At 41.4% G+C, this 25,716-nt stretch overlaps 1 protein-coding gene across 7 annotated transcripts in view; it reads left to right on the top strand.

Annotated features, from left to right (window-relative positions):
- ppp1r12a (protein phosphatase 1, regulatory subunit 12A) overlaps positions 1-25,716 on the top strand; it is a 64,794-nt gene that overhangs the window by 450 nt on the left and 38,628 nt on the right. For all 7 annotated transcript variants that reach the window (XM_008276477.1, XM_008276472.1, XM_008276475.1 and 4 more), the window contains exons 2-3: positions 19,746-19,876; positions 23,204-23,322. In XM_008276477.1, coding sequence (XP_008274699.1) covers positions 19,746-19,876; positions 23,204-23,322 — 250 coding nt within the window. The remainder of the gene's footprint in view (positions 1-19,745; positions 19,877-23,203; positions 23,323-25,716) is intronic.

Below are 25,716 nucleotides of genomic sequence, written 5' to 3'. Positions count from 1 at the left end.
GAACCCGCTGCCTTCTGCCTCAGCTTGGTTATGTAGTAAACAGCTCGAACCATGCATTCAGTTTTCACAGTACAATAAGTGGCGAAGTTAAACGCTTCGCTTTCAGGACTAATGGCACTTTTAGCCTCGGTAAACTAGCCTGAGTCCATATCTCCAGTATGTGGGTGCAGTCTAATTGCTGTACTGCTGCATTTCAGCTGGAAACGTTTGGTCAGTTTATCTTGTAAGTGACTTTCAAGTAGTGTATCTACGGTCCAGTGATATTGTTGAATAAAAGTCGTTTCGGATGCTGCGATCGAGTCGTGTTAGGAGTTCGATGCCAATGTTGTCATTGATTGAGACACTAGCAGAGCGGAATGAGTTCAGCTGTGGATGGCTACTACCTGGCTAGCAGTAAAAGTCGTTTTGTTGATAAACCCTGTGGCTACTCTCTGGAGAGGAAGCAGGCGCTAGCTAGCGGTACAACGTCATTCGGTTTCAAGCTAGCGTTACCGTTGCACGGCATTAACTGTGTGCCATTTTATGTAACATTCACAAAAAAATGCCGACATGTTGGTTGAATTGTGATAAAGTTGTAAATAATTACAGTGCAGTATTCGCCAAGCGAAAGGTATGCTAGCGCTACGTTAGCATGCTAACTGTCGCTAGCTGTTTTGGGGTTTAGCTTGGGTTAATTCATTCATTAGCTGACTCGAGAAACGACGTCAGTGCCAACTTATGGTCTCCAAATTTGACGCTTAGTGACCTTGTTGCTTGTGGGTTCGACCAGAAACGTATGTGTGGGTTAATACTTTGCCATTTGGCCGAAATGTCAGCAGTGCCAAGCTAACTTTTGCCCGCTAACCACGGTAGCTACGTTGGCTAGCCTCTGTGCTTCTTCAGCCAAATACTGAAAATGGCACCTCGTTTTTGGCAGTCCTTAGTCACTAACGTCAGGTGCTACCTTATGTATGAGGCTATTTCAAACCAAACGGGACTAAATATCTTCTTTAAAAGCTGTATAAAACACAACGACTCCAGTGATGGTATGAATTAGTATGGGTGGCTTGTTGATGCGGTTTGCTTAGAGAAAGTTCTGTCCAGGTTGGATGTAGTGATGTGTAGAAACGCTAGTTTTGCGTCAAAAATTGAAATTGCCGTATGCTGGGTTTGAAAATAGTTAACTGGAATTAGTGAATAGGTCCATGTGGTGAGTTGATTCATTTATGTTGTTCATTTTGCATTCAGCTTCTCAGCTCTCTGCCATTTACACAAGTAAACGTTGAAGATGTCACAATTAGATCCTGTATCCCATTGTTTTTAATGTTAGTGTTTCTGGTGATATTTATTACAAATGGAATAAGACTATAATATGTTTGCAGTTTCTGTCAGCTGCTTTACCTCAATCACAGAATTCTTTCAGTGTTTTGTACTCATGGACTCCTGCAGTGACATTTTAACAAACATCCCTGGCAGTTGTGTGCCCAGGACATTGCAATTAGGTTTTTAATTCTGACAAAATCACAGTTCCAATTATTTCTGGTGGATATTGTAGTTTCGTTGATTACGTCAGTGATGATTGTTTCTCATTCTACTTGCTGGGATAGTGAGTGTTTGAATGATGTAAGGATAAACGGAAGAATTCACATTAAATGTTTTATGCTTGCATAGGTCTCCAGTGATGTCACCTCATTACTCATGTCCACATGTCTAGTCTCAGTAAGAGTGAGTACTGCTATGTTCACCACCTGGCTACGTGGTATTTTTGTTGCTCAAGACTTTGCACCAATACATAGATCAAATGTTTTTAAAACCAGGTTCCCTAAGACAGGTTATTATCTTTAGGGAGTTTTATTTGCATCTGAATTTTCTCTGTGCATGTATAAATGGTGTTGGTAAATCAACCTTTCTTTGAGCTCAGAGTCTGCTATAATTAAATCTGGAATTAGCATGGCCCCCTGTGCAAACTCATTGGGTGGAAACGTTGCCTTTTTTTGGGCCGATGTCCAGGGATGAGCAAGAGTGAGGAAAGAATTTGCAGTACCGCTCTCCAGACCTAACCATCTCTGGAGACATGAAGCTGCTGTTGGTGTGTTTGTGTGTGTTATAGTCCGGTATGTGATCCCTGGGTTTTGGGGTCTTACAAAAGAGCTGAGGAAAGGTGATACAAGGATTTGTGTTTTAATCCCAGGTTGAACTGATGTTAGTTTTCCTAGATGGAATGGAGTCAGCGCGGTCAGGATCACCTGTTGTCTTTCTTGACGCCTTTGTTATGCTTCTCTTTTTGATTTTAGACAAAAACTTGAGGTGATAACTATTCTGGTGAGTGACTGACCTCTGCCTTTGTTGTTAAGTGTGCCATGTTGTTACATGAGGGCTCACTCCTCACTGGGTGCAGCAATATCACTCCCATTGCTGGTGACCGGTGCAGGGTTATAAATACCTCCGCCACAAGTTCTCCTAACTGGGTTTCAGGAGATGATACTAAGTTTGGGTATGACTCAGAGTCTGTAGCTCCGCTTTGTAGTGCAGCCCTGGTATAATCTCACATTTAGGCAAGACTTTGGGTGTCAATGTGAGTCACAGACCTTCTGTCACTTTAAACATGACTTGTTGCTGAAGGACCCACAAACATGTACATATGTTGTATCGATTATGTCATTTGCAGTGAAGACCTCTTGCACACATCGACGTTGTTAGTGATGAGGTGTGCAAAATTAACCAATTATAATCTGTAATGTCATCACCGATCAACATATAAGAAAACCACAGAGAGACACGGTATAGCTTTTGTAGTCTCACAGTAACATTTACATTTTTTGCGAGTCACTGAGCCAGATTGGTTTACCCATGCATGATGCAGGTGGATTGCAGAGAGGATGTACAAGTGAATGAGGGGTCCAGTAGACGAGTGGAGATTCCAGATCCTGTCGGCTAAACTTGTCTCAGAGGGTAGCATTCCAAGTCCTGTCGTCCTAGCCCGTGCATTCCTCACATGACGGTCGCTGGAAACCATAGCAAAGAGAGAGCAGAGAAGACATTCCTCAGCTGTCACCTAAACCCCTCCCCTCTAGTCGTTCTCTCTCTGGCTTGCCTTTCCCTATATGATGCCAAGGCCCAGCTGACTGTTGCCCACTGAGCTCCATCAAGGCAATTAGAGTGGAGGTAACCAGGGCTTGTCGCTCCACACAGAAAAATCTCCACGCTGACCTACACCTGAACCTTTTCTTCTGCGTTCAAGGCCTTCACTGATCCCCAGGACCAAGGTGACAGGACTCAGCTCAGCTTAACATGTCAGAGCTGGGCATTACAATGCCTGCGCTCTGTTGACATTACACACCCTCATTATGGCCCTGAAGTCTATGAACATTATCTTGCACTGTCTCCATGACAACGACTCGGAAGGTTGCTAGTCACTTGTGTTGGTGGATTTGCATGGACAGAGTGGGAGTTGCATAACAGACTGAACAGAGAGTCTTTGGCAGTGCTCAACAATTTGAAATGAGAATCAACTTCATGAATCTGTAATGGAACAATTACAGAGCATGTGGTGGAAGATGATGAGGTGGCTGTGTTTCTTTTCATCCAGACCAGCATCAGTCATATTAACACATTACATAATTGTTGTGGATCTCACTACAGCCGCAGAATTCTCAGCTGTGCCAGAGGCTTGCAGTTGGCCAGTGAGAGGAGTAAAAAAAAAAAAAAAATGCCTTTGACATGTCCCTGTCCTGGTAAAGGCAGCATGGCATCCTCTTACAGACCCCAAGCCTCCTGTCTTTCTGCCTGAGGGACAAAATCCCGCCATCCCATGTGGAGAGGCTTCTTGGCTGAGAAAGGCAAAACATGTGTGCATCACATTGCATTATAGCTCTTCCCTGTTGCTCTCACCTGTTCTGCCAGCCCACACAAAAGAGATGCAGACTTACCAAGAAAGGCTTAATCCACAAAAAATCTGTCCGCGCTCTAGCTTGATAGTCTGCCTGCATAATAACTCCCATATCTGGTGACGTTAGATAAAGACTACCTTAGATGACATATTTTGAGGATGAGATGTAGCGCACAGTGCTGCTTTTCAGCAGCCTGTGGGGGTGTATCGTATTAGGAAAACGAGCTCAGATGAAAATAACTTCATTGCATGTACATTTAATTTGGAAACAGGTGAAACATTTGAATGTCACTACCGTCTGATATGCATGGCCATCAAAATCAGCTTGCTTGGGGTTCTTTTTTTTAACGCGATTGAAATGTTTGGCTTTAAGGTAGCCTCAGGAGGGAGATGGATGACTTCAAAGTAAAGTTTCTTTGATTGCACATTTGATGGAGAGCCTGATTGAGTACTTTACAATGACTTATTCTTGAACGTGCAGGTCCAGGTTGTAAAGACGTCACTCAACTTTGTGCAGCCTTTCATTTGACATTTTAGTAATTGTGTGCGTGTTATTAAGTAGTTGTGTACTATAAATGACCTTTTCTTTACATATGGCTATGGCTAGCATGCCTATTTCTTTTGATAAATTCATGCACAAAACTAGTTTCTACCTGAAGAGTTATTGGGAAGATTATAGGCTTCACGGTCAATACAATAAAGGTAACTGCATTTTGAAATGTTGGCTTAATGAAATGTAAAGGTGTTGTCGGGTTTTTATGGTGAGGTGCTTTCATATTTAGCCTGTAACAGAATCTCTGTGCTCAGTGGTTTCTGTCCTTGTCAGATGTCTGCCGCATTTAAGAAGAAGTCTGCTTTCAGATCACTTTTCTTGCAAATCATTGCACAAGTTTGCAGGTTCTTTGTTATGGTTTAAGGCCATCTTAAGGAAGAGCTCGCTAGTCACTCACGCATCTCTAACATATTGCTGAATACATTAAGGTGTAACTTAATAATTCATGGTCTGGAATCTAGACAGTCTAGATTTTATTGTTCTTTGTCTAGTCGAATACTCAAGTACCAGTCCTCAAATGTTAAAAGGTTTTGTCATGTTTAGGTTTTTTCATGTTTTGGCTAATATTTAGACCTAATTACTGTTTACTACATGAGTTATGCTTGCTAATGCCACATATTTATTTATTAATTCAAAACCTGATTCAAAAGGATACCAAAGTAAACCCTACTGTGACTCAGGTAATTCAGGTCTGTGCAATGTGTACAAGACTAATCATGTTTTCATTTTGCTTCAATGTTATTTTGTCTCTGGTTGCCAATATGCATAAATTTGATGAATGATCGGTTTCTCAGACATCATTACAGTCTAAGAGAGGTACAGTAGTGGAAATATTATTACATCATGAAATTATTAACCACATGAAGCAAAACAGGTCTAGCAGACGTAAACTGTAACCAATCTATTAAGTCAAACAGATGGTCGGAGCAACATGAAGAACATTCCAGCTGGTTAGTGTGCAGCGTTTGACCACTACACAAGGGTGTGTTGAACGTCTGTGTACTCGGTGTTATTAATCAGTGCAGTTGGACTATAGATGTGCTAATATAAGATAACACCCTCAATTTAACTCGGTACAGGTCATCAAATACAGTGCATTCCAGTCTGGCGTGAATCACTGTAGCGCTATTGTAACCTTAGCCTGCTTGATGACTGAGAGCGTTAATTTTAGAATCGGAGCCCTACAACATGTATATTTTACCTGTGTATAATTGGCAGGTCTCTCCTTGTCAAGCTGGCTTCACTCACTGTTTCATTCAGCCTCTCTACCAACCCCATAATCAACAGCAGGAAGTCCTTGTGGTGTTTGCGCGCCAATGCTTCGCAACATGCCAGGTCATCTGCTGATTGTGACACGTCGATGTTGTTTCCTTGTACACAGTGTCAAGATAACATGTATGGCTTTTGAAATTGAAAGGCACAGTGAGACTTGGAAAGGGTTGAAGGTTTTGTCTGTTGTTTACAAAAACAGAAGTTTCTCTGTAGTAGAAATCAAAGTGTAAGTCCTATATCGTAAACAAAATCTAACATTGCAGGCTGAAAAAGGTACATGTCAGTGAAAAGTATTGTGTATTTTCTTAGACATGCAGTATAGATTCCATCTAAAACCACAAACAATACGTCCTAATCCTATGCATGACACTGCTGTGATGACGCATAGAGACATCCCCACCAGAGGATCTGGAATGATGAGGGTTTCTGTGAAGTATTTCAGATGAGCATTGCTGCAGGTTGGAACTGGTTCACCTGGGGTCGTAACAAGAATTCCTCAGTAGAGTAAGGCTGCTGCCACGTATATGTGCAGTGCTGACTAGACAGCAGGGCTACGGACACGGACATGACCTTACCCAACAGTGCATTTCGTGTCGCACGGAATGTTCTTATGTCACACTTAAGTTTTTAGCCACATGTAATTATTGCATTGCTGAAACCTGGCAGTACTGCTCTATATGAATTTAGGAAAATGAGAAGCTGGTCTCAAACCAAAGGCTGCTATTTTTACCAGCCCCTTTCTACTGGATGTGTTTTGATGATGTCAGTGTGTGCCTCTTTGAAGGTTATCTTTCATTGCATCGTGGAACGGCTTGAGAGGCTGATGATAAATAACATGCAAGCTCAGTTACCTGTTGGGACGTTTATGTAAGGTGGACTGGTAAAGGCTCTTGTCAGGTGCCTTAACAGATTAATGATCACCGCTTTTCTGTCTGCCCCCACTTATTCAGGCTGTGCATAGTATTGAGCTGCTGTGAAATGTTTGTGGGATGACTTCAGCTTGTTTTTTTCCCACCCTGTGGCACACAGTGCTTGCCTTCTACTTAAGCCAGGTCTTCTTGAAGCCATCCCGCTGTTGTTTGCTTGGCGGCAGTCACATGCCTCACGCTGAGTGTTTTTTATGAGCTGTTTTTGAACTGAAAACACCTGGACCCAGAGACCGTGAATTCCTCATTGTCTTACAGAACAGCGAGTACAATTAAGGCAGAGAGCGCATGTCCATTTGTTGTCTGTGGAAGGGTGAGGTTACATTCTTTCCATTTATGCTTAAAATGGCTGCATCTTCAGCTGATAAAATGACGAGCATAAGCGGAAAACCGGTGGATTCAAAGTTATTGTTCCGTGTTGCTTCCGCTTGTCACAGAACTTCATGCAACCTACCAACAGCTCAAGTATGCAAAGTTAGAATTCTGGATTTTTAGTCGAGCCTGCTGGCATTTGCTTAAAACTTCATTATAATGCAAATTTTTAGATAAATTACATTAAAGTTCGGGGACTATGTTCTGTCATCGTCACACATATACTTGATTGGCATTGATTTTTGTTAGTGCTGATCCAAGAGTAGCCATGAGATTGAATGGACCTGCTATTTGCAGTGATGCTGCCCCATTAGTGTTCTTGTGAGTAAGCGCATGCGGGTGATGCTCTTCCTGCAGATAAATGGCAGTGTCAGTAAATGGGTCTGGACCTTGACAGTCTAAGTACTTTGGCTTAGTGATTGAAATGCACCTAAATAAGTATGGCCTCCGTGTGTGTGCTGTATATCTGGTTTTCATGTTAGAAAAATCCAAATGGTTAAACCTTGCTTTACTCCAAATCTGCCACAGTGGACAAATGTGAAGAATCTCTCTGGTGAAGAAACAAGAGCAGGCCTTTAGAGATGTCAACATTCCTGGCTGGTGCCATTTTAAATATTGTCAACAGATGTTTAAAATGATCGATTCTCTGTAATGTTACACAATTTTAATTAAAGGAACCAGTTGAGCATGAACTAATTCTATTCTAATGTACCTAAGGAAGGGAGAGATGACATACAGCATGCACTGATTGCAACATACGGCCTGGTGAAGTTACATTACAGCGTCATCGAACTACATTTTATTTCCATGTTTTATAGAGCATAAATGTGAGGTCAGTGAGTCCAGTCAAGTTGAGATGTTAATAGAGTGTTAAATTAATGATTAATGAACCAAAACCAGTCAGCCTGCTGTATAGAGAACTAAGAATTCATTACGACGTAGCCCCAAGACCTCGTCACAATCCTCAACATCCAGGCCCGAGGTGTTTTATAGGTCATGTTGAGAAAAAAAGCTGAATTATTTGTATTTTATTTTGACTATCAAGACGACTGTGCAGTAATGTTATTCAGTGATTAGCTAATGACTGTCACTGTTTGATAATTAAATGTTTTCTACATCAACAGACAATGTGCGAAGGTGGAGTACTTTATTTGTTATCTCTGAGGGATCAGCTGCGTGTGATGCATGTTTTAAGATGCTAATGTCAGTTATTAATCTTTAATTAACTGAATAACAGTTGGAATTTGCATCCATATCCCTTTGTTTCTTACTCAGTCTGTTTTGAAGGACAGTAAAAATGGATGCCCTTGTTCTATGCGTTTTCAGGGCCAGCATTTAGATAAGAAGCGGGCATTATTGCTCATTAGGGCAGGACAATTGATTTAATTTTATTTCCAATTCTGATTTTGTTTTCCAGTGATTAAAACAAGATAATCGAGTTGAAATGGTAATTGTGCCGCATTCAGTTTCACAACAGTGCTCCTGTTTTGTCTTGCATGATAATCAAGCACACCCCTTTCCTACGATGGATTGTTCAGCCACTAATACAGAACATGAGCTGGAGTTAGACTGTCAGGAGACTAATATGGTGTTGTTGTAAGGGTAATCCTGGTCAGTTCATTCTCTTGAATGACGACTGAAGAGCAGAAGGTATGAAACCACCTCAAAGAGAACCCCTCTGAGTCTTCGGCTTATGTGGAGATCTGTTTGTGACAGGACTGGAGTGCGGCCGGATGATTTTCATCCCTCTCCTTTCTTGCATTGCATGTTTATAGAGAACCCAGAGCTGAATCACTTGCAGCCGACCTGATTATCTCATTTTCTTTTTTACTTTTCCTTTATTTTTGTTTGTTTTCAGTTGAATTGTATTCAAAGGGAACATACTGTTTAAAACATGTTTTATAACAAGTTAAAAAGATGCGTCATGATGTCAGTGAGAAATTGTAAGTATTGATCAAAACAATCGTTATTATGATTTTTTGCCATAATCGAGCAGTCCTAATGCTCATCTGTCCGTACTGAGGTGATGATGGTAGGAGGGATCTGGGTGTTGGAGATTTCAGGCCGGAGAGGAACAGGAAGGGGCTGTTTATTTTTCTCATTTCCTCTTTGAGGCTCCACTAGTGAGCCTGCTCCTTCCACTCCCTCTGCTTTTATCACTGACACTAGCCTAACATAGACACATGTACACACATGTATTCATACAGCTAGATTCCCCGCTTTGCATGATGATTTTGCTAAAATAAGAAGGGACGAGTGTCCTTTCTTGTTTTTTTTTAAACATAGCTGTTACATGTGGCGCATGAGGAATTACATTTATATGTCTTTTTTGTTAATATTTTTTACCAGTCTTGGTTTTGACGCTGTATCCATACAACATCAGTTTGCTATTTCAGACTAGCTAAAGTCTTGGTGTGGTATACAGTTTTGTCTTTTTTGTAGGACTGCATGAAATATAACAAAAAGTGAATCTCACTGTACCAACACCCAAAGTCTTCTAAATCTGATGTTGCTATACGAGCTTATTACACTTGTTTACATGCAGATAGTTTATTATAGTTTAGATTACACTGAAGTGAGCTTATTTTGGTGCTCCCAGAATTGCGGAATTGGTCTTGTTCTTTGCGTGACACTGTAGCAGCCATTTTGCATGCATCATGTTACTCTGGTGATGATCCATATTTATGCTGGCATTGGCTATAAATTAGTAAAATGCTTACACGGCCGACGCTGGCATCCATGCTGGGTTCAACGCTGGCATCCACGCTACCCATTTAACCTCTTGGGTTTGGAGCTTGTTGGCGTGAGGGGTGACACAGTGCCAGTATGTTGGGGGAAGAGCTGTGGGGGAGTGCTGTGGCTCATGCTCAATGCCTCTTTAGTCGACTGTCAGTGACTGCTGACTGAGCTATCTGCTGTCCTCTGTATAGAAGCCTCCACATAAGGGTTCTATTATATGGAAATATCAACAGAGGTTGTATCTCTCCACGACTATCTGACCTCTCTGCCTCTCCCCTCGGTGCCCCCTCTCGCCTTTGGACCCCTCACATGGAAACAAACTTGGCTCTCAAGTGGGGCTATTGTTTTGGCTGCTGAGTGAAAGCCCAAGTGAAACATACAGTGCGAATCTTGCCGGCATTTTTCCCCCTCTTCCACAATCCTGGTCTTCTTTTTCCATGGGAATCCCAGGGCCATATATGGTCGTCCTCAGTAGCAGCAGAAGCAGCAGCAGCAGTTAGAGCACTGAAGGCAAAGGCTGTGTGTATATGTGTGCGTGTTTGTAGTCTGGTTACAGCTCCCAACAGAGCTCATCTAGTGGAGGGACCCAGCTGGTCGCCCTGCAGCGTTCAACCCTCCCCCTCGTACCCTCTGGCCTCCTGAACCCTGCCAATAGCACAGGAGCTGTGAGCTCTTTGTCTCAGGCGTAAATACACACACGCGCTTACAGATGTACACTACCTTACCAAATGAAGCATCGTGCTCTCGTCTTTGTCACAAATACAGCTTTAACAGCCGTCATGTAATCCCTCCTTTGTGTGTGTCTGGAGTCATGCATTTTTAATTTTATTTTTAATGTTCGTTCCGACTCTCTGCGCCTGAGTTGACCTGTCTAACACACATGCAAATGCAGACACATAAGGCACTCATACTTACATGCAGGCAGTAAGAAGGAATTCCTTTTGTGGAAGTGGCTGTGCGCCTCTGAGCCAATGACGTAGCCTGGAGGAGTGGCCAGAGCGCTGATGCCTGAAGCCCCAAGGCTAGGAGTATTACTTATCTGGGAATTTCTCCACTGGTATGCTAGTCCAGGGCCTTGCTGCTTACTGGCTAGGTGGCTGCAGAGAGAAGTCGTGTACTACTAGAGGGGGAGGGAGAGGAATAAAGTAAGAGAGTCCAGCTCTGAGCTCCAGGAGAAGCTACTTTGTTGTCCATACTGTTGCTTTATATGGGAGAAAACTACTCTTTCCCTATGAGCCAAAACAAAAGACTCCTGCTTATTAAGCTTTACTGTGAATGCCCTGAACACACATTGTGAAAGCCACTAAGCCTTTTTCCTTCTTGATTTTGTGCATGTAATGTTTGAGAAGCCTTACACCACAACACATAGATAATGTACATAGATAAAGAGAGAGTTTCAACCATCTATCTCACTGCTAAAGCAATTTCCCTCTTCCCACATCACACTATGAATAAAGAAGGCCTTACTGAAAGCACTAGATGATTGCGAGGGATGGCAAAAATTAGCAAATGGAGTCATGTGCTTATGAGTTGGTTCAATGTTTTCTTGTAGTGAATTGTAGTGGTATCACCCCTCTTCTCCACATGCCATGTTTTCAAGGAGTGTCTGAGTGTCTTGTGGTTGTTTAGGTGCTTTGATCCCGACCCAAATCCTGATCACAATGGTAGTGAGAGTGACTCAAGCCTTCTGTGGTTTGGTGGTTACACAGTTCCCCCATCACTGTAATTATCTTTTGGTTTGTTGCTGTTGTAGTTTTACATTTATTGAATATGGCATAATATATAGACATTCATGTGGAGTTTTTATTAGAGTCATTTTGTTTCGTTGAAAGTTGAGTTGTCCCAAGTGAAAACTGTTGACTGTGATGCCTGTTATCCTGAGCAATCTGGACATTGTTCCTGGAAAGAATTGTCACTGTTGAGCTGAGAAGCATTCAGTGCCTTTGGCAAATAAAGTTAAAGTCAGAATTATGTGCAAGACTAGACACCACTGTGGAAAAGAGGGTCAAAATGTATTTGCTTGTGTGTGTGTCTTACTGTGGTTAACCGACCCTTTCACGGATATAACGTATACATCCTACCGCTGTATATCATCAGTGCTGAAAATGATACTCAGGACAACACAGACATGATAATCTGATGTGTAGATCTGGGTGTTGAGGGCTTACTTTATGTCCTTGTGCTAGTTTTCTGTCTAAAGCAGCCGTAACAAGCAACTAAACAGAGATTTGCTGTCATGTACAATAATGCCAAGTGGATTTTATTGTGTATTTTTATCAGCTGGATGTACCCACATGACAATCAGTGTTAAGGAATCTTATGTATAAAGATATAGCAAAGTTATATATAGTAGCATAACTGATGCAGTGGTAACAGCTATCATAGACGTCAGATGTAATACTTAAGAAATGTCTCCCGAAATCTAATAAAAAATTTCAAGAGTGGGTGGCTGTTTGTCATTACATACAAATTTTAAAATCTTGATGGTGCATTTCCTATTCAAATTAATAACTGTTTCTGTTTGTAACATTAGAATTGCACAGATTTAAAAAAAAACAAACAAAAAAGCGTACAATTCAGCTTACATGAACATTTTTAATGACCAACTACATCAAATTGGAGCTACCAAATGATGGCTCTCACGACATCCCTTACCACCCGGGCACACTGCTGTCCATCATGGGTGTTATCATGGATGTGCACCATTTACACTGTCACTGACTATAGAATAGCTGCTAGCTAGCACAATGGCCTAGCAGCCCGTGCCACTCTGAGCAGTAAATAGTGCAGAAGCCACAACAGCAGCATTCTGCAGGGTGCTTGAGTCGGCCATCTGAGGGTGCTACTAAAGGAAGTCAAGGAGGGGAGGGGTCTTCAAGTGTCTCCTTGATGTGGAGTGCTGCTAAATTAAGCTTGGAGCCCTCTGCATGATGTCCCACTAGATAATAAACCTACCCTTTTTATACACGCACAGTAGCTATACCCTTTTACTATAGCGGGAGGAAGGCAGCCCCTTGTAAAGTGTTTTGTCTGGGGTGTCAGACATGTCTATCTGAACAGAGGAAGCATATGGTTTTATTCCAGCACTCTTTATGGCCTCAGTTAGTATAACAGAGGTTTGTGTGCATTATGCAGGCTTCTGTGTATTTGAATCTTTTACAGGTAATAGCTTTGACATTTTGTGTACACTTAAGAGATGTCGTTAAATAAAAGATGTAACTAGCACTGGTGGAAGGAGTTGACAGAAGACATGATACCCACCCTTGCAAGTACTGCTGTTTGGTTACTGTTTATGCAGTTTAGGTTATAATGAAATTGCCATGAAATTGTGAGTCATCCATTAGACTGAAACTTTGTTGGCCATGTCGCCCAGCCCAGTCAGGTTATGGAGCCACGGTCTGTTTGCTACAATCACGTGAAGTCTGATGTCATGCTCGCCATTGCATTTGCAGAAAGAATGGAACAAAAGGATTTATGGATTCAAAACACTTTAGTCATAGTTTTGGGTGAGCGGCTTAATATCGCCACACTGAGTCTTGTATTCATTTATGTTCAGTCTGGTGTGTTATTAATGACATTCTAAATTAGAAGCTATAATTGGTACCAGCGGCTCCCACATAGTCGCAGTACAAGCCGTCTCGTTTTCTGGCCATAAAAGGTCATGGGAATCGCTCCAATAACAGTTAAAAGTTGTGCCTGCAAGAGGTTAAAAAAAGAAAGATGGCACCTCAAGATGCTCCTTTCAACATTAGTTTTTGATGTTTTCTCACAGTGGTTTGCTTAAAGCGCTGCCTTCAGGGGCTATCCAAGGAACCCCCCCATGTGCTTTAAAATGAAGTCTTTTCTCTATTTATTTATGTTTCTTACAAAAGCCCGACAAGGCCTGAACCCGTGTTCTCTTTTTGGCTTTGTTGTCGTGGCAACAGACCGGCCTCCTTTCTTAGGTGCACGTCATGGGTGCATTTTTGAGCCCACTCCGAGAATGGCTTAGCCCATCTTGTTTGCGGCACTAGCAGAGAGCGGGGCTTGAATTCCTCCATATTATTTCAGGATTAGAGCGCTGCATATGATGCTCACTGTATTGTTGTCGCTGTCCTCAACTTCTCCATATTTATCCCTGCTGGCTTGGAATTGTTTTTTTAAAGTTAATCTCATGTCTCTGGTTTTATTCAGTCCCATGCGGTGCAATTAATTGATTAGAGGGTGAAGTGTGAAATATGTATATAGTCCTGCTTAAATTGCCTTTTTGGCAGCTGTACGTTTTATAGCCTTGTCTTAATACAGTCAACATTAACACCACTGCCAAGGTATCTGCATTTATCCAGGATGCATGACGACTATTTATCTAGCAAAGTTAGGCTATGCCAATAATGTGTTTTCCAATTTCAAAGCCAGTTTTGTGTCATGTTTGCTTGTGGGGACAGGTTTCCTCCTCTGTCAGAGTGCAACTTGAGGCCAGCTCTTTCTAGACAAATAAGGGCTTATTTTAAAGTGCTGCCATTAGCATACATTACTTCACAAACACAGAAGACACATTTCATGCTTTAGAGCATATGTTGTTACAGTATACTGTAACCTGCTGTGCATCTCTACTAGGAGTTGACTGATACATCTTTTTTAAAGGATGATACTGATGTAGTTTAGTAAAAAAAATTAAACCTGGTGTCAACATTTCAAATAAGGCAAACTCCAACTCAAAACTTTTTTGACATGCCTTTTACTTATCCTATACATCTGTTTAATAAAAATACAATTTTGAACTTTATCCTTCAGTGGTAACACCTCTATTACTTGTGATGCGTAACCAATCCGAGAGCACCATGGGTTAATATTTTGCTTGAGACCACACAGTGACTACAGATAGACAGAGTTTTTAAATGTGTGTTATCTGGAATTGTTTAAAGAATAAATGTAAGTGGAAAAACGTTGAAGATCGAAGCAGATAATGAACCAAACTAATAAGTGGTTAACAGCTAATTTCTACAATACAAACATTAGATCTCCTGTTATACTGTAGCTCCACTTCACAGCACTTTTGCAATGTACCTGATGTAAAATTAATGTCAGTCTTAAGGATTTCCTCCTCATCAGACCCTTCTGATGGAAGCCTGCCAGCGTTCTCTTGTACCACTTTCAATGCTACCAGCTCTCTAGAATGATTATTTCCATCATGTTGGACCTTTGACTTCCACTCACAACCTGTCTGATTTTGTTGAATTAATTTCTGTTTGGAGATTAGTGATTTTCATTGTATTATCTTCATCTGCTAACCACATCCCGCAAAGCCTAATGGATTAACACAGCTGTTTTCAGAAGCTATCCACACAACGTACATTAAACTCTTATCGACCAGCCAAATGGAGCATCCTGCGTCGATTGATTAGTTTAGCACTTGATTTTATTTTTGCTGTTACATCAACTTCCCAGAAGCATCAGTTTCCATTTTATCCGAAAGAGCAGCAAGGATTTATCCTGATGTCTTGTCTGACAAATTGACAGCAAACATCAGGTGATATCTGATATCGTGTGGCTGCTTGTTGTTCAGCCAGTTACGGCTTACTTGAATCTCTGATTTGTCTTTGTCACTCTAAACATGATTTCAAATCAGACATATGGAGCTGTGTGTAAATATGACTCAAGCAAACCAGGAAATGTATCATCATAGGGAAAATAAAAAATAACCGTTATCAAAAGCCTATATTGTACATACATTTAGTCCTTCAGGGTAGCGTCTGCATGACTTTGTAATCTATTTTAGTAGACATGTGTGATTTATTTACGATGGGAATCACATTTTAACCTTTAGATTTGGTGCATTTCATATCTCAGTCGTCCGTCTTTTACTGCGTGGTGCCATCCATCTTGCTACCTTTATCCTCGACAAGGCCTCCTCTCTTCTCCTCTGAGGCACACTGGCCAAACAGGTTTAAATGGCTACGTGTCTGTTTGAGTGTGAGTCACTACATGTCTGAATGCTTCACTGCGAGCACAGTACAGGTTCTATATGTCACACGGGGGCTGATTGTGATGTGTGAGACAGGATTAAGCCCACAGTGTTTCCTAATATAACTTCAATTAATATTCAGAGCCTCTTCCTCTGCTCTGAAAGGCTCAATCACTCTGCCTACTGTAGTTACGAAACACTTTGTCTTTGTAGATTTAGATGTACAATGGAGGATGCATGACGTATGGAGCTTCGCAAGTGTTGTGCTGCCACCTTATGTTACCGCTCCTCTCTCGTTGGTTTAGGAGTGTGCTATCCCCAGCTGGAAGTGCATCGCAGGCTTTTAGATACCATGATGCTCTGGAAATGATGATTAAGGATGCAATGGTGCTTTGTCTTGAGTCTCGTTCTTCTTTCTCCCATCCCTCGGGCTGCTAGACTAAGCATACTCTTGATGCGGGCAGTAACTCTGGCACCTGTCAACCACAGACAATTACAGCCATTAAGGGATTACTTTTGTTGGGCTGCTAGGAGGAGTCAGTGAAGGAAGGCTGGTGACGCATTGAAGAGGGAGGTCACCGGCATCACTATGCTCACCTTAAGGGGCTTGTTTCCATTCTTAGACAAGGAGATGACTTTGAAGAGATAATAGGCGTAGGGAGTGACCGTGGGAGAGGATTTAGATGAGGGTATGGAGGAGTTTTTAGAGGCAAAAAGCTGTAAAAAATATGGACTTTTTTCTATTTTAAAGCAGACACAAATGAACAAATGATATGATGTGCATTTCTTGTCAGAGGTTCCTGAAACACTATGTCAACAGTGTCAGAATAACAGATTAGGCGGAGCTCAACACACAGCGCGAAAACCACAGCTGATAGCCATCTGACTTCCAACATACATATAGATAATGCAGCTGCAAGAAAGGAAATAAGGGAGTATATTTGTGTGTTTGACAGCCAAAAAGAAGAAGAAAGACACACTATTAGTTTGCAGAAAGACAGTAACCTACGTTGCCAATTTTTCTTCCAGTGGAAATTGATTTTGTTTTTTGTTTTTTTTAACTATGTCATGTTAAAAAACAAATAAATAACAGTTGTGTCTGCTTTGAATTTGTGTCATCATCTGTGGTCTTTTGTTTGTGGACAACAGCTGTTAAAAAAAATTAAGAGAGACAGTGCTCCAGGGTGAAATCACTGATTCACTTGGCTGAACAACAGCCAGTCAGACAGCTCACTTTCACTTACTGTCTTGGTTTCCAATTGAATACACTGAGTAAAGCTGTCCCTAAGGGCCACTTGTCTTTATTTTGATTCCCACAAGGCAGCTGACTGCACTATAATGAATCTCTGGAGGGAAATGCACAGCAAATGGCCACACATGAATTCAGCCAAAGACTGCGATTGGTTGTGACAAATACAAACCTGCACTCATAGGGTAGAAACCCAGAGTTAAAGCAATTTTTAGCAATATGATGATTGTTATAGTTCTGATTTAATAAATATAGATGCCAGACTTGTCCTCTTTGGAGGTCACTGGATGTTCCAATTCTTGATTTTAAACCCATGAACCACTTCCACCTTTATAGACAAATTAGGAACCTGAATGGTGAACCACAAGCTGCCATGTGTTGGGACAGGGCAGCCACAATATTTGTTTATGATGATGGCATCATAATAGCAAGCCCATTAGGGTGACATTAAACTAGTGATGAAGCTGCAGATTTTTTACTTTGTCTGCTCTGCAGCAAAATCGGAGTTTATCGAGAAACTATAATCAAAGTGCTCGAGCGCCTAAATGCGACCAAAAACCTCATCATAAGCAAACACACGTGCGCTGTCAGATAAGCTCGGCGAGGCCTTTGCAGGCGCTCTTCAGCTCTGGCGCTGTAAACGGCCCAAATTTGGACAAGGATTCCAGCCAGATAGTCGTGTGCCCTGAACGTGAGGCTGCCGTGTGTTCATGTGGATCTGTTTTCCCTGTCCACGCTTGTGTTGTCATAGCAACCCCAGGAGAGAGCGAGACAGTCCAGGCACCGTGCTCAGTTATGGGTTTGAGGGCTCGGGAGCAAAGTTTGTTTTTAATATTGCTAAGTGGCAGTTATTTTGGATTTGGAGTGTTTATCACGATTATTTACTACAATGCCTGTCAGTGGACGTACATAGACATTCATTTTTAGCTGCCTTTTTTTTTTTCAGGACAACTGCAAATACACTGGAAAAGAAGGATTTGCGTTATTTTCACTTCAGGATTTTATTTATGAATCCTGATTTGCAGATTGTATGTTTAATGTGATTTTACTTGGTGACATCAGGATCTTTGTGTGTCATGAATAAGGTCTCTGCTGCTGGCTTTGCTTGCTGAACAGCAGTGGCTTCGTGGTTAGCAGTATTACCTAACATTAAGAAGGTCCTCGGGAGGCTTGTCACATTTCACAGTGGTGCAAGTTGCTGGCAGAACATGGCTAAAAACGGACTTCTTATTTTTTTTTTAAAGAATTATTTTTGATTGCATTGTCTTGTTCAATAAACCAGAAACAGGAAAGGAGCGAGGGATTGGTGCTCCAGTTACATGAACACTGTCTGAAACACCTCGGCCAGACATCAGTTGCCTCATAATGGCCACACTGCAAATATTCATGAGTTTCAAAATCAAAAGAAAACAAAAATATTACACACTGAATAACAAACACACTGATACTAGATGGAGTTTTGCTTTTTTAGTAAAAATTATATACAGTTTACCAAAAATGTATTTCCTAAAAAATACTTTTAACCCACACTTGACGTATAAATGAAACGTGAATGCCCACCTTGGTGCAATTTCAGCTTTAATGTAGGTAAACCCACAACATCTCCCACTTCATGAGTCAGAAGATCTTAAATTAGATCCTCCCACTTACAGCTGCTCTTCATTTCTGTCGGTATCACTTTTGTTTTATTGTGTCAACAGTCATATGTGGTTGTATTTGCTGGAGGGGTTAAAAAAAGTGTTGAACAGCATTGTAGATAATGAAAAGAAAATTATACTAGTCTACAGTAAGCACCTTCTGGAAAACCCATGTAAAGAGGAGGTGGGGTCTTTGTGCTCCTGATCTCGTTTGGTGACATTCAAGGATGGGCTGTTCGTTCTCAGACATGTTTCACATTTTAGTGGAATGTCATTTAGTGTTCTCCGCAGCACTTCAATTGAATGCATGCAGCGCTTCATTGAGAGTAAAGACGTTTGGTCGGGAAATCAGTTTTTTCCAAAATATCATAAAGTGAGCCTTATTCCATAAATGTGTGCACAGAGCGCTCACTGGGCTCTTTTAATGTGGAATTTTAGTTGCATTAGTTGTATTCAGATGTTCCACAGGTTGCTCCAGTTTCCTCCTACGCTGAATTTAAACGCCTGTTAGGGATGTCCTCCTGCCCATAACCAAGAGGCTGGCATAAGATACAGAGCACTAGAGAATGGCAAAGTAGCTACTGATTAGGATTTATTAAACGAATGGGGTTTTTTTTGGGTAAAAACGTGCTTGCAAATAAATCGTTTATGTATTTTGCTCAGCCACAAATGAGGATTTAATTGAGTCATTTTTCAACCGCTCAGTATAAGAGGAGAACGTAAGAGTGTGTGTACTTGTGGGTATTTCAGTAGCTTGATTTATCACACTTGAGAATATTTGGCTTATGTGCAAAACTGACTTCTTAAATAGCCTTTGAAGGTGTTTTTTAAAAAATTAATTTGGTTCTCTTTTTGCATAAATTAGCAGCATATATGCACAGCACCTCACTGCCTCCACCAGCGGTACTATGCTATGTGGTATTTCAAGCACCCCTGCTATGTGGCGGCATTTTGGGAACGCTCTGGCTGCCAAAATTACCCAACAATTCTGGAAACACATGGCAATCTAGCAGGCACAGTGTAATGATCTTTCCATGCTGGACGTTTGTAGCTATAGCATCCCACTGACATGAGCTCACATGCATGTGTGTGTACACAGACGGGCTAATAAATAGAAACTCAGTGCAGGTCGTGGTCCTTGCTTTTTAGAAAGGTCTTACTCTCCTTCTCTTCTCTTTCCCTCAGGCATGCATAGATGACAATGTCGACATGGTGACTTTCCTGGTGGAGCACGGAGCCAGCATCAACCAGCCAGACAATGAGGGCTGGATCCCCCTCCACGCTGCAGCTTCCTGTGGATACCTCGACATAGCAGAGTAAGTGCAGAGGAGCCTGTTTGAAAAGCGGTTGATTCAGTTCCTAAGAAGCAGTTGTATCTGTTTCATCACGTTTGGTTTCTGCCAACTCAGCTTCGCATCCTGTTTTGTGTCTACAGTTGCTTATTTGAAGACTTTTTTTTCTTTTTTCTTTTTTTTTTTTTAACTGCCGCACTACTCACTCAACCTTTCATTTAGACTGTCATGCACAAAGTGACATGAGGACTGACATGGCTGGGCTCCAGCTGAGGCCTGAACCACCCTGTCACCCCTCTGGGCCCCTCATTAGTGACCTTTGTCTCTATATTGCTGCTAGGATTACTGCTGCTCGGTATGGCCGAATGCAGTGCTCCGATCATGTTTTACCTCAGTACGGAGGGATTTTGGACATTTTAAAGGTTGCATATGTGAACATTGCAGCACTCGTTGCTGGTTTTATCTGTTCGTTAAGATGTTTTTATGCAAATGTTGGGAGAATCCTTTGATTTGATACAGACTTTTCCTCATCTATTTGTGATTGGGCTACATAAATAGAATTTACTTAACTTGATTACGTCATCCTCAACGACTGCCAATTGGGGCATGTTTACTTGAAAAGATGCCCACTAGTGTGCCAGATTCAAAATTTCATGAGCCACCATTGTCAGCGCCTCACAGTCCTCGTCACATTCAGACAAGAGCAGCAGCCCATCTGATAGATCGGACAAACATTGTTATAGTGATGTAATCAAATATGGAGAGATCAGGGTCACCCACTATATCTAGAATGGAGCTCTACAGTTGCACTCTAGTATTTTCTTGCCCCTAGTGTTTTTCAGGTAAGAAGACTGCTCACAACACAGATGTTATCAGAGGATATTTAAACAGGCTAAAGGGGGCTGAAGGAGCTCAGTTGTACTTATTGTTCAGCTTATTGGGAGTGTGCTGTGACCTGCTTTACTTCTGTGTTACATTACAGGAACCTGGCTAGAGATTTATCCCCACTGTTGATGTTTGTTTTTCCAAAAAGTATGACTGGCTGTAGGAAATACACGTGCTACTTATGTTTAAAAAATAAAAAATAAAAAATAGTTGCCAGAATTCTGCCTACAATTTAATTACAATTTATTAATCTTTTTGAGGAATATGGGGAAAAGTTTCACACAATATTTTACATGTTGAACCGAGTGTGTGTTCATTAGGCCGGCACAGCATCAGCACAGGGCTAGCGTTACAGAAAACAAAACGTTTTTTGTTGTCAGAATTTGAATGAAAAGGTCAAGTGGCTGTCATGATATGTGTGACTAATGGAGACACGATGTCACAGAGAGAAACTCCGCAACCTGGTGTGGGCGGCGAAGCGCTCAGAATGGCCCTTTTTAATCCCAGCATCCTCATTCACAGTAACACGAACAGCAAAGCAGGCCTGTATCTGTGAGCCCCTGGTGGCACCACAGCCATGTAATTGTAGGGCTGGTTAAGAAGGCCACAGTGGGACTCCAGACCACAAAGCCATCAAACCTAGTAAAGTCAACCGAAAATAGGCCGAATAGAAAGTCCAATCAAAAAGATATAAAACTTTGAAATGGAACTATAGTCAGTCACTTGCCATTTGGGGGGAAGTCATAAGCGCTGAGCGCGTTTCAAGTGGTGTGTTGGTCTAATGAGAAGGGCCTGAGTCTCGCCACAGCTTTAATTGGAAACAGCTGAACTCAACATGTTGAATGATTAAAATGTCTTGAATCACTGCTGGGGGGAGACAGGCATGTAAAGGGTTAAATCACTAAGTAGCCACAAATTCTGTGTTGAGTGCTTATTTTGGTTATCTATAGAGGGTTTTATGGTTTATCTCTGCGTCTTTAGTGCGTTTAGATGATGAGTCTGAAGGGTTATGTAGACAAAGGGCTGTTCAGAGCTTTTGTAAACTGAATTAATTCATTTATGATAAACAAGAGCCCCACTAACGAAATGTTTTGTTTAAATTTTTAATGTGACAAATTCTGAAGAAACACTTTTTCAAAAAGGAACAAATAAAAATGACTTTATTATATTATCTGTTATATATTAAATCCAATATAAAAACCATAACTATACTCAGAAAGCTTGTTTTGTATTAGGGCTGCACAACTCATTGTAAATTTACAATCACATTTCTTGCTTTCCACAATTAAGTTAAACAAACAGAACTGCAATATTGATGCTTACAAAGAGTGTTCTGCTCATGGAAAACATCCCATGTAGATAAAGTCACTTGGTTTCAGCTTGGGTAAAAGATGTTCAGCAAGTAAGGTGTTTGGGTACAATTTAAAACAAAACAAAAAAGTTTTCCCCCTGGGAGGTTTACTGGATTCAGGTGAAGCTTCTAAGTTTTATTTTGATGAAATGATGTGTACATTAGCAGGGATGTGTCACAACATTGATGAATAATCATGATCTCTCCGTATTGTACAAAACATTCATTATCATTCTGCAGGTATATATATGCAGCCCTGTTTTACTGTCACAGTTTTCATCAACATGTAAATGCTGACATCGAACCTCCCTATGGGGCTGTGACACATACTTTTTTTTTTATTCCAGAAATGTAAATAGTAAGTTTGAAAATATTATACAATTCAGCCCCAGAGCATCTGCCGTTGTTGTTTTCTGTTTGTTTTGTTTAGTTTTTTCTAAATATCTTGGTTCCTGATCAATAATAGCCAAATTCAGGTGGCAGACTTGGCAGTACACCTGTCTGGATTTGAGCCACTCCTCATCAAGACTCCAGATTTCTTTTCTCTTAGGTGTAGCATGTTCACTGTCTGTACGCAGCCTGAGGAAGCTCCTCTACAGTTTACTATGCTGTGTGTCTTATGTACCTTCAGTTTTGTAGCATATGTGCACATCATGCTTACCTTTTTGAACCTGTGCCATGAATGTTTACCGTCATCATACAGTTATTAATAAGCCTTTAGGCTTTTGCACATTTTGAGCATGCTCTTTTAGAGACAGAAAGTCCAGAAGAGTACTTATATGACCGTCTGATGGGGAGGCGCTCTTAAGTCATTGTAATCAATCAAATCTATGTAATTGATAAATTTGTGTAGTTTGATCTAGAGGTGACCAGAAGATTCAGACAATGACTACCATGTAGGCATTAAATCAAAAGCAATATAACACATATTCGGTCCTTCAACTGTTTCCTCATCTCGTATTTGCCTTTACCTTCTTTCCTTTTCCATCCTGTCAAAGGGTAAAGTTTGTCCCCAAACTGGTTTTCCCCCTGTCATGATAATTTGTGAGCTTTCAGAAACATCCTGCTGCCTCAAGTGTAATTGTTTTGGTTTGTTTTGCGTTTTATTTTTGCAGGTATCTCATTAGCCAGGGTGCTAATGTAGGAGTTGTGAACAGTGAGGGTGAGACACCGCTGGACATTGCTGAAGAGGAGGCAATGGAGGAACTCCTGCAAAATGAGATCAACCGACAAGGTACAGTATTACGAACACCTGGAACTCTGCTGTGCGCTCCACACTGGACTACATGTCTCTTCACCGCCCTCCCCTTACGGCTGTTGTTTTAAAAATGTTCTGTAGTATGTCAGTGTCAACTTATTGTAATGACTGATAATCTAGTGAAAACGTGGGGCAGCAAATTATGTAACACGACTGGAAGAAGTGGAGACAGGTGGATGCTGGGTTTGGTTGATGCCAGTGTTTTGAAGCTTCAGTTTAGAACGTGTACACAGTTAAGATATTTTAGCTGCTATTGTGTAATCTAGCCTCATATGATGTCTACAACAATCCTAATGTCAGGACCCTGAAGGCATGCTGAAGGTAGCATACCTGGTAGGGGCCCCATGTCTACTTCATGCATGTATGAGTATGTTTTCAAATAGTGTCTGAAATCTCATTGGGTGTCAGTCACCTGCTGTTTTTCACTCGCTTGCTTCATGAAAACTTACATAATATAGAAAAGTGATCCAGCTGTGTAGTCAGCTCTCATGTGATGCATCAAAACTGAAGCGTTGGGTCTTTCTATTTTTGTCCTGGGCATTCTTGATGAAAGGCCCTCCCCTATGGTGAGAGGCCATGCACAGACGTGTTAACTGGCCCCAGGCCAGAGGGGTGCTCCTCAGCTCATATTCACTAATAAAGTTTGGCTGGCTGGCCCTTCTCTGTGGCACGTTTTGCGCTTCCTTAGGCAAGCTGTGCATCTTCACCTTTTACATAATGCTGTTTGCAGGCAGCAGGAAGTGTTACATTTTACCATGGGTATTAATAGTTTACAGTAAGGCTTGAAATACAAGTCTAGCACAGTTCGAGAAGCATTCCTGTTTTGATATAGGTGCACCACCCTCATTAGAGATTTATGAAAATTTATCCACAAGATCAGAAGATGCAGTCTCCTTCTCAGTGCTGTAGTCGAGTGGATCGAGTAATCAATTGATTGGTCGATGACCTCTCGCTCAATCAGATTCTCATTAGTCGGACAATCGGTGTTGTTGGCAGAAAAAATGCTTCATCAACAGCCTTCTGAGATTAAACATTATCTTTGGCAGCAGGAGAAACAAACCACCTGTGAACACCCCCATGCTTTCACAATTTTGAAGAGGTGTAACCTACTTAACATTTACTGAATGTTTCCTTAGTGATGGCAGCAAACTAATTGACACCATGTCAGAGAAGTCATTGGTGTGACTGCATTTGATCAAAGCACAAAGTTGAATGTAAACTTTGAAAACAGCAGCTTTCATATCACAGTTTAAAAAGCAACGTTGCAGATCATCTCAAAACGCTGGACTAACTTGTCTGCATTGTTTTTCCTCAACAGTTGTTGTGCTATGAATCAAATCGAATCTTATGAATATGGACGGATTCTCACTGGTCTGCACCAAGTCTGTTGACTTTTTATGTTACTTGTGTGTGATTCAGGTTAATACGTTTAACAGGTTGAGCGCACTCAGCTCACTGTGGCAGATTTTAGTTGGAGACAATATGCAATTTTTTTTGTAATTCATCCATGAGATGAACGATAGGCACAAATGTAGTCAGTTTTCTTTGCTTGATAGCAACCCTACTCCATCCTACATAATGCATGTGTAGTGCTCAGCTGTGTTCTACCTGAGGAAAAAAGGACTCCTCTAAGCTGTCAGTCCCTTGACTCTTATTTCAAGGTCCAAGTGTTTGGAAGCATGTGGCATCCAGTGATAATCACACCCAGAGTGCTGCTTGTATGTTACGCTCCTTGGCCATATTATGTAACGGTGGTGAGATTTGCACCCACCCAAACCTTGAGCATCTCATGCAGAGGCTGCTGTCAGCTTTGATTTGCCGCCGCCTGATGGATGCACTGCCGGGGTCGTCCTCACTCAGCCTCCTCAAATGTCCATCACTCACCGATGCAAAAACCAAATGTGAATCTCCATTTGCTATAATCACAGACTTTGCTGAGCCAGATTACTGAATACTTTTTCATCATGGTCACACTGAGTATTCAAGTTTGATCGCTATCTATATATTTTTGCATTTATTCAAAACTGTTTTTGTGATTAAACTCGACTGCAGAGTGAATTTGCAGTGATCCTGGCTTTAGGGCTGCTGCAGACAATCCACAGCTCAGTTCTTTATGCTAGAGGTAGCAGGCAGCATTATGCAACTAGCTGTTGTGTAACACGTCTGTATGTTTCTAATGTGATTTTCTCCTCTCAAAGAGATACAAGTCATGGGGTTAAACTAGTTAGCGTGTGGCCATAGCTTCCCCTGTGCAGGGACAACATCTAGGTCCTCTTCTTGACCCCGGTGGGTGAAGTGACCAGGGAGCCCTGCTCTCCATCAGCTGCTGTGTGAAAGCTGCCGCTGCATGTCCTTGTAATGGAGTTAAAG

This window comes from Stegastes partitus, unplaced genomic scaffold (genome assembly GCF_000690725.1).
Source record: "Stegastes partitus isolate 25-593 unplaced genomic scaffold, Stegastes_partitus-1.0.2 Scaffold74, whole genome shotgun sequence".
Classification (NCBI taxonomy): domain Eukaryota; kingdom Metazoa; phylum Chordata; class Actinopteri; family Pomacentridae; genus Stegastes; species Stegastes partitus.
The sequence above is the reverse complement of the archived record's forward strand: the minus strand, read 5'-3'. Positions and strand labels throughout refer to the sequence as shown.